General features: G+C 39.4%; 1 protein-coding gene across 3 annotated transcripts in view; it reads left to right on the top strand.

Annotated features, from left to right (window-relative positions):
* The window catches only part of WDTC1 (WD and tetratricopeptide repeats 1), a 65,645-nt gene that overhangs the window by 18,852 nt on the left and 33,528 nt on the right, over nucleotides 1–13,265 (top strand). For all 3 annotated transcript variants that reach the window (XM_047082471.1, XM_047082469.1, XM_047082472.1), the window contains exon 3: nucleotides 334–417. In XM_047082471.1, the coding sequence (XP_046938427.1) occupies nucleotides 334–417 (84 nt within the window). The remainder of the gene's footprint in view (nucleotides 1–333; nucleotides 418–13,265) is intronic.

The raw sequence follows: 13,265 nt of genomic DNA, 5'->3' as shown, positions 1-13,265 counted from the left end.
AGAGAGAGAGAGAGAATATCCCAGGCAGGCTCCACATTGTCAGCACAGAGCCTGACGCAGGGCTCGATCTCATGGACTGTGAGATCATGACCTGACCCAAAATCAAGAGTCAGACACTCGACCATCTGAGCCACCCAGGCACCCTATGCTTAATTTTATACTCTTTTATTATTCTCTAATCCCTGCCCAAGTATAGTGCAGGCTCCTGCAGCCCAATTTCTTACTACCTTTTGTAGCTCCTGCAGTGCCCAGGACAGTGCTGGATATATAATAGGCACGTAGTAAATCATATTGAATTGAATCAATGAAACTGAGTTTGTTTCTGTCCCGCAGGAGCGGGGTGCTCTGAGCTTTGAGCGTCGCTACCATGTCACTGACCCCTTTATCAGACGACTGGGCCTGGAAGCAGAGCTACAGGTAAGAAATCAAGTTTGCACCTTAGATGCAGATGGCTGGCTCTTAATTCTCTGCCTGTAGAGAACCCTTCTGGCATTATTCAAGGCAAAAACAAGTTTTTCTCTGCAGGTCATACCTAATGGTTTCCTGTCCTTTCTAGCAGTTTTATTAAGCAGGTAAACATAGGCAGGTAAATCAAGGTTAGTGATTGACATGGTCACACAGAAATTGTTTTTGGTCATATTATTTGCTTTGTGTTTGGAAAAATATTGTTGAGGTGCATACCACTGTTTTTACTATTGATTTGGACAGTAATTATTCTTACCTTTGCAAAGGAAGTTAAAGTTTACAAAGTGTTTTTACATAGTGTTTTCTCATTTTAGTTTCAAAGAAATGCTGTGGGGAGGTATATAGGGAATGGGTATTTTCTTAAAAAGGGTTTAGTAATAAGGCCAAGCATCTTGTCCAGTGTTGTCCTGTCCAGTCCATGGAGAGCCAGGCCTTTAATCCAGAAGTTCAACTCTTTCGTTGTGTCCAACAGAGACACTCCATAGTGTTAATTCCAGGCCCTTTCCTTCCTCCAGATCATGTTTTCAATCCAACATTTAGCTGTCCTGTCCAACTTAGCATTACCTGCAGGTTGAGTAAGAATTCTCTTTGGTTCCTTCAAGTTAGTATATATAAGTGATCCTGTTGATCTTAGAAAAAGACTAGAAAGAAATTTATTGAATGTTCACAGTGTTATCTTAGGGTAGTGAGATTACAGATGGTTGTTACTGCTTTTTTAAATTATAAACTTTTATCCATTTTAAAATATAACTACATTGTGGGGCGGCTGGGTGGTTCAGTCAGTTAGGTATGCGACTTTGGCTCAGGTCATGATCTCACAGTTCATGAGTTTGAGCCCTGCGTCAGGCTCTGTGCTGACAGCTCAGAGCCTGGAGCCTGCTTCAGATCCTGTGTGTCCCTCTCTCTCTGCCCCCTCCCCCATGGGTGCGCATGCGCTTTCTCTCTCTCTCTCTCTCTCTCTCTCTCTCTCTCTCAAAATTAAATAAACATTAAAAATTTTTAAAAAATAAAATATAACTACATTAATGGTAATATGGAAAAGATAAGTAAAAATTACTTCTTAGTCCCATCTCCCTAAAACAATTATTAGCATTTTGTGTACTTCCTTTTATCTCCTGCATATTTTCACATAATTGTAATCGTACTTTACATTGAATTTTGTATCTTAACTTAAGATACATATTAACATATGATTAACATATAATAAGTCTTTTCTCCATGTTACCAAGTAGTCTTCACAATTTTTACTTAAATTTTTTTTTTTTTTAACTGTGTATTTATTTTTGATGGGGGGACGATGTCGGCAGCAGAGAGAGAGGGAGAGAGGATCCAAAGCAGGCTCCACACTGTCAGTGCAGAGCCCAAGGCAGGGCTCAAACTCAAATCGTAAGATCATGACCTGAGCCAAAGTCAGACACTTAACTGACTGAGCCCCCCAATTTTTCTGATTATAGAAGTAATAAATATTACCATAGTTGAAAATATGGAATAGACAGAAAAATATAGAAAAGAAAACAAAATTACCTTAAATTCTGTCATCTAGAATAAACATTGTTAACCTTTGGTATACTGCCTTTGTGTATTATGAAGCAGAATACTAGTTAAGAGATGGGTATTAGAGCTGCATAAATTTAGTTTTAAAACCTATCTCTTGGGGCGCCTGGGTGGCTCAGTCAGTTAAGCGGCCGACTTCGGCTCAGGTCATGATCTCACGGTCCGTGAGTTCGAGCCCCGCGTTGGGCTCTGTGCTGACAGCTCAGAGCCTGGAGCCTGTTTCAGATTCTGTGTCTCCCTCTCTCTGACCCTCCCCCGTTCATGCTCTGTCTCTCTCTGTCTCAAAAATAAATAAACATTAAAAAAAACAAAACAAAAACCTATCTCTTCCCCAGCTATATAGCCTTGTGCGTGTTACCCCTAGTTTCCCAATCTGTAAACTAGAACAATAACTGGGCGTAGCTGTAATGATTATATGAGTTTTGTGTGAAGGACTAACACAGTGCCTGGATTATAGCAAACTAGTTCAATGAGTAACAATTATGATTCTTAAGTCTTCCAGTTTTTTTCCATGCTTATATAAATTTTCCCCCCACAAAATTGGGCTCATACCATTTACACAGTTGGGTAAACTGTTTTATACTTTTTATATCTTGATTGCTTTCCCATATTTCTAAAAATTCTTTGAAGACATAATTTCTACTAATTTGTTTATCTTTATTGTTCTGTAGTTTCTTTCTATATTTCCTTTGGAATATAACTCAAAGTACTTCCCTCTAGTGCAGTTGGGGGCAGGGCATGGATGATTTTACCTCCAAAGGCATTTTTAGCAACATCTGAAAACAATTTTGGTTGTCCAAACTCGAAGGGTACTACTGGCATATAGTGGAAAGGGGATAGGGATGCTGCTAAACCTCCTATAGTGCACAGGACAGCAGAGAGTGCGCAGCAGAGAAATATGCAGCCCCAGTGCCAACAGTGCCGTGGTTGAGAAGCCCTGCTCTGGTGGATGCTGAGTAGACAGTGATCACTGACTGGCTCAGCCGTTTCTTTTAGCTGTGCCTCCCCATCCAACCCATATTCTGTTCCATCTCTTCGTAGTTAAATAACTTTGTTCAGAATAGACTTGGAAACTTCTATGAACACAAAAAAGGATCCCATCTATTGTTTCCCAAAAGTTGGAACTCAAATACAAAATTACATTAAGGTGAATTATTTCAATTTGCACTTCCCTAACCTATGTAGCAGTGCATAGTATGAAAGAATGTCCAGATGTACAGATTTTTTTGAGAGAGAGAGAGAGAGAGAGAGAGAGAGAGAGAGAGAGAGCGCAAGCATGAGCAGGGGAGGGGTAGAGAGAGAATCCCAAGCAGGCTCTATGCCCAGCGCGGAGGTATGGAGCCTGACATGGGGCTCAATTCCACAACCGTGAGATAGTGACTTGAGCCGAAATCAAGAGTTAGACACTTAACCAGCTGAGCCACCCAGGTGCCCAGGAATGCACAGATTTAGATGTAAAAAACAAACAAAACAAAAAAGAAACAAAAACCCTAGTTTAAATCCCAGCTTTGCCACTTGTGAGACTTAGAGAAGTGAGAGCAGATGGAAAGAAGAGGACTGGGAGAAAAATAGGTTTGGGAAAGATTCAGGGGTTGGACATTTTAAATTTGGAAGCCTGTTGGATAGCTTTGTGGAGATGTCAAGTAGGAAGTGATGGTACTAATTGGGAGAGAGAGCTGTGGACCGTAGGGAGAAATCCAGAGACTCAAATGTCTATGGACCTCTAGAGAATAGGGCCCAAGACCTGGCTGTGGAGACACTCCAGCTTTCAGGAGTTGATTACCAGCTACCCAAGAAAGTTACCCAAGAAGGGGTGGTCAGTGAAGTAGAAAGGAAATAAAACCAGGAGAGTGGAAAGCCCACATAATGAGAATATTACAAGAAAGGAATGGTCGCTTCTGCTCAATGCTTTTGAAAGGTTCAGTAAGATGAGGATAGAACAATGACTATGGTCTTTACTGAAGCAGTTTTATTGGAATGGTGGGAGTAGATGCTAGACTGGAGGGGTTGTGAGAGTGAATTGGAGGTAAAAAAGTGGCAACCACAGTGTAGAGAACTCTCTTTTGTCTCTCTTGTTTTTAAAATTATTTTATTATACTTTTTAATTTACATCCAAATTAGCACATAGTGCAACAGTGATTTCAGGAGTAGATTCCTTAATGCCCCTTCCCCATTTAGCCCATCCCCCTCCCACACCCTCCTCCAGGAACCCTCTGTTTGTTCTCCATATATAAGAGTCTCTTATGGTTTGCCCCTCTCCCTGTTTTTATATTATTTTTGTTTCCCTTCCCTTATGTTCATCTATTTTGTCTCTTAAAAATTTTTTTTAATGTTTATTTATTTCTGAGAGAGAGAGAGAGAGAGAGAGGCAGGGACAGAGCATGAGCAGGGAAAGGGCAGAGACAGAAGGAGACACAGAATTCGAAGCAGGCTCCAGGCTCTGAGCTGTCAGCACAGAGCCTGATGTGGGGCTAGAACCCACGAGCTGCGAAATCATGACCTGAGCCGAAGTCAGATACTTAAATGACTGAGCCACCCAGACGCCCCTGTTTTGTCTCTTAAAGTCCTCATATGAGTGAAGTCATATGATATTTGTCTTTCTCTAATTTTGCTTAGCATAATACCCTCCAGTTCCATCCACGTAGTTGCAAATGGCAAGATTTCTTTCCTTTTGATTGCAGAATAATACTCCATTATATACATATACCACATCTTTGTCCATTCATCCATCGATGGACATTTGGGCTCTTTCCATACTTTGGCTATTGTTGATAGTGCTTGGTATAAACATTGGGATGCATGTGTCCCTTTGAAACAGCACACCTGTATCCCTTGGATAAATACCTATTAGTGCAATTGCTGAGTCTTAGGGTAGTTCTATCTTTAGTTTTTTGAGGAACCTCCATACTATTTTCCCAAGTGGCTGCACCAGCTTGCATTCCCACCAACAATGCAAAAGAGATCCTCTTTCTCTGCATCCTCGCCAACATCTGTTGTTGCCTGAGCTGTTAATGTTAGCCATTCCGACAGGTGTAAGGTGGTATCTCGTTGTGGTTTTGATTTATGTTTCCCTGATGGTGAGTGATGTTGAGCATTTTTTCATGTGTCGGTTGGCCATCTGGATATCTTCTTTGGAGAAGTGTCTATTCATGTCTTTTGCCCATTTCTTCACTGGATTATTTGTTTTTTGGGTGTTGAGTTTGATAAGTTCTTTATAGATTTTGGATACTAACCCTTTATCTGATATGTCATTTGCAAATATCTTCTTCCATTTTGTCGGTTGCCGTTTAGTTTTGATGCTTGTTTCCTTCACTGTGCAGAAGCTTTTTATTTTGATGAGGTCCCAATTTCTCTCTCTTTTTTTAAGAAGGTGATGGAAATTTATTTATTACAAAATTGCCCCTAGGTGAAAGGAGACAGGATGTAGGCAGTAAAAAGGATAAACCGTAAAAGTTTCTTCTCTTGCCCCTCTGTGTCTACCATTCAGCTTTCTTTTCTTCAGCTCTCTGTCCTCCATCTTTGGGTTGGCTTTAACCAATGGGGAGTCATTTCAGAAAATTGGAGGAAGAATGACATCTTTTTTATCCCCCTCACTTCTTTCCTTCAAAGTCATTTTACTTTTGTTTTCAGCTTTACTGAGTTGTGTAGACAACTCTTGAAGAAATTTATTTACAAAAGGAAGCAGAGAACTAGAGATGTGGCTCCAAGGGCCTATGGGATTAAGGGAGGGATTCATAAGAATGGGAAGAAATACTAGCACATGATTGTATGTTGATGGCAGGAGAAAGTTTGCTGATTTAGGAGGACAGAATAATTGAAGGAACAAAGTCCTGGGGAATGCTGGAGGGGATAGGATTCAGAGTTCAAGCAGTTCGGGCCTTGGTAACAACAAAGACATATCTATCATTTTTACAGGGTCCAGTGGGTCTGGGATCAGGAGAGAGGCATAGACTGGAATAAACACTGGAGAGTGACTGACAGAGAGATAGTCTATAGTAGCATCTTTCAGTGTGGTCTGCAGGCCCCTGGGGATCCTCATTGACCTTTCAAGGGAATCCATGAGGCCCAAACTACTTTCATAGTATTATTAAGAAATTGTTTGCAAAACAAAAGCAAAAACAAAAATTAGCTCATTTAAAATTTGCAAAAAAAAAAAAAAAAGTGATTCACCGTAGCATGAATCAAGGCAAATATTGCATCAAACTCAATGACTTATTAACGCCATGCATTTGCAGTAACCAAAAAAAACAAAAAACAAAACAACAACAACAAATTTTACCTAAAACGTCCTTGATGTGAAGCAATAGAAGGTAGTAGTTTTATTAAATTTCAGCCTTTAAGTACACATCTCTTTTGTATTCTGTATTATGGGATGGGAAGTACTGCACCATGGTGGTTGTCTTGAGGAAAAAGCACTTGTGCTGTTGTTTGAGTTGCAAGCCCTACTAGCCACTTTTTTCATGAAGTGCCATCTTAAATAATGACTACCAGACAAAAACTGGGGTTATTCAAATATGAGTATTTGGGCAGACATTTTCTCTTTTTTTACATTTTTATTTATTTATTTACTTTTAAGTTTATTTATTTTGAAAGAGAGTGTGAGCAAGTGGGGAGGGGCAGAGAGAGGAAGAGAGAGAATTGCAAGCAAGCTCCATGCTGTCAGCACAGAGCCCAACTTGAGGCTCCATCCCATGAACCAAGAGTTGGATGCTTAACTGACTGAGCCACTCAGATGCCCCAATATTTTATTTATTTTTTTAAAGTAGGCTCCACACCCAACATGGTGCTTGAACTCACCACCCCGAAATCAAGAGTTGCATGCAGAGGGCACTTGGAATTCTCTCTCTCTGCCCACCCCCCCTCCAATAAATAAATAAACTTTAAAAAGTAATGATTAAGAGCACCTGGTGGCTCAGTGGGTTGAGCATCCAACCCTGGATTTCTGATCTGGTCATGATCTCTTGGTGTATGATATTGAGCCCCTTGTTGGGCTTTGTGCTGACAGCACAGACCCTGCTTTGAGAATCTCTGTCTCCCTCTCTCTCTTCCCTTCCCCCACTTGTGTGTGCATGCTCTCTCCCAAAATGAATAAATAAATAAATAAATTTTTTAAAATAATAATTTTATTTTTTTTTTTAAATTTTTTTTTTCAACGTTTATTTTATTTTTGGGACAGAGAGAGACAGAGCATGAACAGGGGAGGGGCAGAGAGAGAGGGAGACACAGAATCGGAAACAGGCTCCAGGCTCCGAGCCATCAGCCCAGAGCCCGACGCGGGGCTCGAACTCACGGACCGCGAGATCGTGACCTGGCTGAAGTCGGACGCTTAACCGACTGCGCCACCCAGGCGCCCCAAAATAATAATTTTAAAAAAGAGTCACATGCTCTACCAACTGAGTCAGCCAGGAGCCCCATGGCAGACATTTTCTTAAAAATGAATGAACTGAGGGGCACCTGGGTGGCTCAGTCGGTTGAGCATCTGACTCTTGATTTTGGCTCAGGTCATGATCCTACAGTTTGTGAGTTTGAGCCCCACATCAGTCTCTTCACTGATAGCGTGGAACCTGCTTAGGATTCTCTCTCTCTCAAAATAGTAAATAAAATAATTTAAAAAAAATTTTTTAAATGAAATGAGCTGTCACTTTAAGAAAAACAACTGACAATATTTGTTGCCAAGGATAAAACTTGAACTTTTAGGCAAAATAAGAGAGAGAGAGAGAGAGAGAGAGAGAGAGAATGAATGAGAATATAGGAAAATTTGTATCTGCCACCATGAGTGTGGTAACTTCTCAATACTTAAAAGGCTTTTTCCATCCGTGGTGATACAAACAAATGTCAACAATATTGTATAATGAATGTTAGCATTGAAGATCTTTAAATTCAGTGAGTCACTGTTGTCAAAATGACCAACATATGATGTAACAGACTCATACATGCATAAAAGAGCTATGCATAATGCAAACTAGACCAATGCACTTGAATGTAGGAGGGTACCAATAGTTCATTTATGTGGTTTCAGATCCTACATTGTAATATAAGAACTCATTACTTGTGGAGTTTTGGTGCAATATCAAAGAATGATATCTACAGTTATCTGAAAAGGGTATTAAAATACTCCTTCCTATTGCAACTACATATCTTTGTGAGGATGTATTTTTGTTATATACTTCAACCAAAATAACATATTGCAACAGACTGAATACAAAAGTAGGTATGAGAACCCAGTTATCTTCCATTAAGCTAGACATTATGTAAAGCAATGCCACTCTTCTCATTAAATTGTTTTGTCTTAGGGGCGCCTGGGTGGCTCAGTCAGTTAAGCGGCCGACTTCGGCTCAGGTCATGATCTCGCGGTCTGTGAGTTCGAGCCCCGCGTCGGGCTCTGTGCTGACAGCTCAGAGCCTGGAGCCTGTTTCAGATTCCGTGTCTCCCTCTCTCTCTGACCCTCCCCCATTCATGCTCTGTCTCTCTCTGTCTCAAAAATAAATAAATGTTAAAAAAAATTAAAAAAAAATAATAAATTGTTTTGTCTTAGAAAATATATTTACTTTTCATTTAAAATGTATTAACTTATCATTTTTGTTATTTTTAAATGAAATAATATGAACGATTTCCATTTTAATTTCTAATATGGTAAATATCAATAAATATAACCCAGGGCACCTGGGTGGCTCAGTCAGTTAAGCATTCGACTCTTGGTTTTGGCTCATGTCATGATCTCACAGCTTCGTGGATTTGAGCCTTGAATCAGGCTGTGTGCTGGGCAGCTCAGAGCCTGCTTGGGATTTTCTCTCTCTCCTCTCTCTTTGCCCCTCTCCCTCTCACTCTGTCTTTGTCTCTCTCAAAATAAATAAATAAACTTAAAAAAAATTAAATAAGTAAATACATAAAGCAAGCTCTCATATAAACAAAAGCTCTTTGAGAGCCTCAGTAATTTTTTTTTATGTTTTATTTATTTTTGAGAGAAAGAGAGAGTGAGCAGAGGAGGGGCGGGGGGGGGGGGTAGATAGAGGATCAGAAGCAGGCTTTGTGCCTGACAGCAGAGAGCCCGATGTGGGGCTTGAAATCAACCGTGAGATCATGACCTGAGCTGAAGTCGGATGCTTAACCAACTGAGCCACCCAGGCCCCCTATCAGTAATTTTTAACAATGTAAAGGGTATTAAGACAAAAGTTCAAGAACCACCAGTCTATAAGAGCCATGAAACAAGATGACTGGATAATGTCTCCTGGGGATAAAGTAGGAAGTGAGAGAGGAGAGCTCAAGATCAAGAGCCAAGGTGTCTCAACATACAGAGATTATCCATTCCTGCTCTTCCTCTAGCCACAGGAAATAGAAAGAATAGGCATAGAGGTGGGAGAACGTGTCATATGATGGAAGCCATGATGAGTTTTAGAATCTTAACTCCTAAAAGGCTGTCTTCCCCCCCCCCCAACCCTCCCCCAAAAAGGCTATCTTATTTCCTTCTTTCCTAGTTTGAGGTTGGAAGTGTATCTTTTTGTGAGTATCTCACACCTCCCCTTGGCCAAATAGTAATTGAAATGCCATTGTGAGTCATATGACCTTGAATAAGTCTCTTCTAGCACACATTTCTTCATCAATAAAATAATACACATATCCTGTTAGGTTTATGAGGAGGAGTAAACAAGTTAATTTATCTAAAGTACTTAGTACAATGCCTAGCAAATTGTAAAGTCATGTTATATAGCCCTCAAACATTAGCTGATATTGTTGTTGTTATTTGTAGAAAGCTCTTAAAGTTTCCTGAGATGCCAATTTGATGGCATCTAACTTTTTTTTTTAATTTTTTTTTTTTAACGTTTATTTATTTTTGAGACAGAGAGAGACAGAGCATGAACTGGGGAGGAGCAGAGAGAGAGGGAGACACAGAATCGGAAGCAGGCTCCAGGCTCTGGGCCATCAGCCCAGAGCCCGACGCGGGGCTCGAACTCACGGACCGTGAGATCGCGACCTGAGCTGAAGTCGGACACTCAACCGACTGAGCCACCCAGGCGCCCCGGCATCTAACTTTTTAAAACACTTGACAGTCATTTCCTTTCCTTGTTTTATTTCCCACCCATTGTCATATATGGACTGCACATTGGTTAACAGCAGTTTATTTTAGCATTAAGAAGAGGGGATTATTGGAGACTGGAGATGGGATAAAAAAGGTAAAATCTCCTTTTTGTGGTTATTGATTATAATGTTTTCTTCTTTATTATCTGAGGAAGATTTTTTCCCCTGGATTTCCTAACTTGCTACTTTGTATGCTTTTGAAAAATGCAAAAGGAAATGCAAAAAAATACTTTTAGGACGTATAGCGCTGAACAGTTAGTGGGTGTTCACTAAAAACCTCTTGGTTTGATTGGCTTTTTAAATTTTCTGTAGTAAAATTCACTTTTTAAATCTTATCCCTGTTCACCCATACTATTTCTCTACCTTCCAGTTTAGTAACCTGGCCCTATTTTTATTTTTTGACTTTGTTGTTTGCATTGTGAGTTACTTGAAATTTCAGAGTTCAGCCACTCTGGGGTCTTGTTACCTTTCCTGTGTATGTAGAATTTATATCCACAGAGATGCCTATTGAAAAAGCATCCAAGGGGCACCCTAAAGGTTCAACCACTTGAGTGTCTGACTCTTGATTTTGGCTCAGGTCACGATCCTAGGTCATGATGCTCAGCGTGGAGTCTGATCCCAAGGGCAATGGAGAACCATTGAATAGTTTTTACGGTGGGAGCAATGTGATCAGAATTAAGCTTTAAAGAAAATTAACTTGGCTTCAAAATTAATATTGCATAGGTCTAAATATACCAGACCAGTTAAGGGGCTGTGGCAGTGATTCAAGAAGACATGATGGGTTACCTGAACCAAGATAATAGTAATTTGGATAGAGTGAAGTCAGTGAATTTGAAAGACATTTAAGAGATAAAATAAGTAGAATTCTTGGTGACTTGATATGAAACGTTAGGAAAAGAGGAATCAAGAGTGAAGGTCAAATTTCTGCCTTAGGGAGCACTGGAAAAGGAATAGGTTTGAGGGGAAAGATAACAAGCTCAGTATGGAGGCTCTGGAGCTGTATGTTATGTGTTGTCTAGCACTTTCTGGATAAGTAGTTGGAATACTTGGGTCTGAGCTTAAGATAGAGGTACACACTAGAGGTGTTGATTTGGGAGCAGTGAGCAGTATAGAGATTGGAACAATGAAAGTGAGTTGTGATTGCCTTTGGGGAATGTGTAGAGCGGGAGGAAAGCCTAGGATAGAGCCATAAAGAAGACAAACATAAGGGCCATGTGAACAAAAAAGAATATGGAAAGGATACCAAGAAAGACAAGCTAGAAGAGTAGGAAGAGAAAACAGAGAGACGGTGATGCTACAGAACCCTGAAGAAGAAAGTTTCATTGAGGAGGAAGTGGTCAGCACCATCAAATACTACCAGGGGCCAAGTAAGGTAAGGATTAAGAAGTGTCCATTGATTTAGGTCAGGGAAGCTACATTGATTTAGGGCAAGGGTTAACCTTGGCAAGCACCATTTTTGTGGTGTGTGGTATAGATAATAGGAATTACTGGAAGTGAGGAAGTGAAAATACTGAGTATAGACTACTCTTTCATTCTTCTCTGTGAAGGGGAAGAGAAATGGAAGGCATAGCTCAACATGGATTTGGTGTCAAGGAAGTACTTTTCTAGATTAGAGAAACTTGGGCATGTATAATTCCAAGGGAAAGGAATCAGTAGAGAAAGGGAAAGTTGAAGATACAGGAGAATATCATCCAGGGTTGGGGTTTTGTCAGATGAATGTTGCAAGAGAATGATTTTAGTAATGAGTCATGAATTCTTAAGGGAATAGGAAGGCAAGTAAAGACATAAAGGCAGCATGTGAAGAGAGAATAGAGGGAATGACTAGACGTGGAGGACTTGTTGATGATGAAGAATGAGTGAAACATGACTTGAGATATATATATATTCTCTCTTTTCACTTACCAATATATCTTGGAAATCACTTGTACAAGTTCATAGAGTCCTTTTCATAGGTGCATAGACCTCTTATTATGACTCTATTATGTAGATGAACCAATATTTATTCAATGAATTTCCCATGTATGGACTCTTATAGTCGTTTCTAATCGTTCATAATTACAATAATACCATAATGAATAACCTTGGGTACATGTATTGCTGGAAATGTATCTTTAGGGTAAAAACCTAGAGGTTTGAGTGCTAACCAAAAGGTAAATATATATGAGGTTTTGTTAGATATTGCCAAATTTCCCTCCATGAGTGTTGCACCATTTTGCCTTCCCAGTAGCAATACATGAAAGTGCCTGTTTCTCTGCAACCCAGCAATGGACTGTGTGGTTAAGCTTTTGAATTTTACCATTCTAACAGATGAAAAATGGTATCTCAATATAGTTTTAAGTCACATTTCTCTTATGAGAGAAATTGAATATCTTTTCCATATGTTTAAGGGATATTTTAATATAATTTTTGCCAATTTTGGTTTAACGAAGAGTTTATATGGATACCTGCATATTTTTGCAAACACAAGCCCAGATGGGTAAGCAGAAACTAATGAAACCTCTAGGGAGTGGAAGATATAGGGTAGAGAGGTAGAGAAAAGGGAGTAACCTTTTTCTGGACGTTTTTGTAGAGTTTTTTACTTTTAGAACCATGTTGAGGTTTTGCACATTCAAAAAAGTAAAATAAAATCAACAAAGTTGGGGAGAAGGATGCCAACTAATCCAAGTAATTTTTGAACACAGTACTTTGTATTCTTTGACCATATGTATTTTAAAGACAAACTTTAAAGAAATCTTGATTGAACTCTAGATAGTAGATTTGTCATTTGCAGTGGTATCGCTGTAGCAATTACATAACTATTTTGTATTGGAGAATTGGGCAAATGAGTATATCAGTTTTGTTGAGATAACTATATTAATGTTAATAATAAATATAATATTGATATAATAGATATTTGAGTGTTCCCTTCTCAATGTGGGAGAAGGGAGATTCAGATATGGAATATGGAAAGGCAAAGAATAGCTCTGAGGTATTCGATTGGAATTAGCAGTATCAGTATGATCTCATAGTTTAACAAATACATATATATTCATATATATTTATACATTATTTCCAACTCTGTCTTTGATAGGGTCCAGAAGTAATAATACCTCGATGGCTATAAGTTACTGGTTTCTCAAATAGCATTCCCCACTAAAAAGAACCAGGAGTCCTTGAAAAAATAACTGATT

This window comes from Lynx rufus, unplaced genomic scaffold (genome assembly GCF_022079265.1).
Source record: "Lynx rufus isolate CCGP_SWC_20201006 ecotype Redwood Valley unplaced genomic scaffold, mLynRuf1.p SCAF_2, whole genome shotgun sequence".
Taxonomy (NCBI): domain Eukaryota; kingdom Metazoa; phylum Chordata; class Mammalia; order Carnivora; family Felidae; genus Lynx; species Lynx rufus.
Note: the sequence above shows the minus strand (reverse complement) of the source record. Positions and strands in the feature narration are given on the sequence as shown.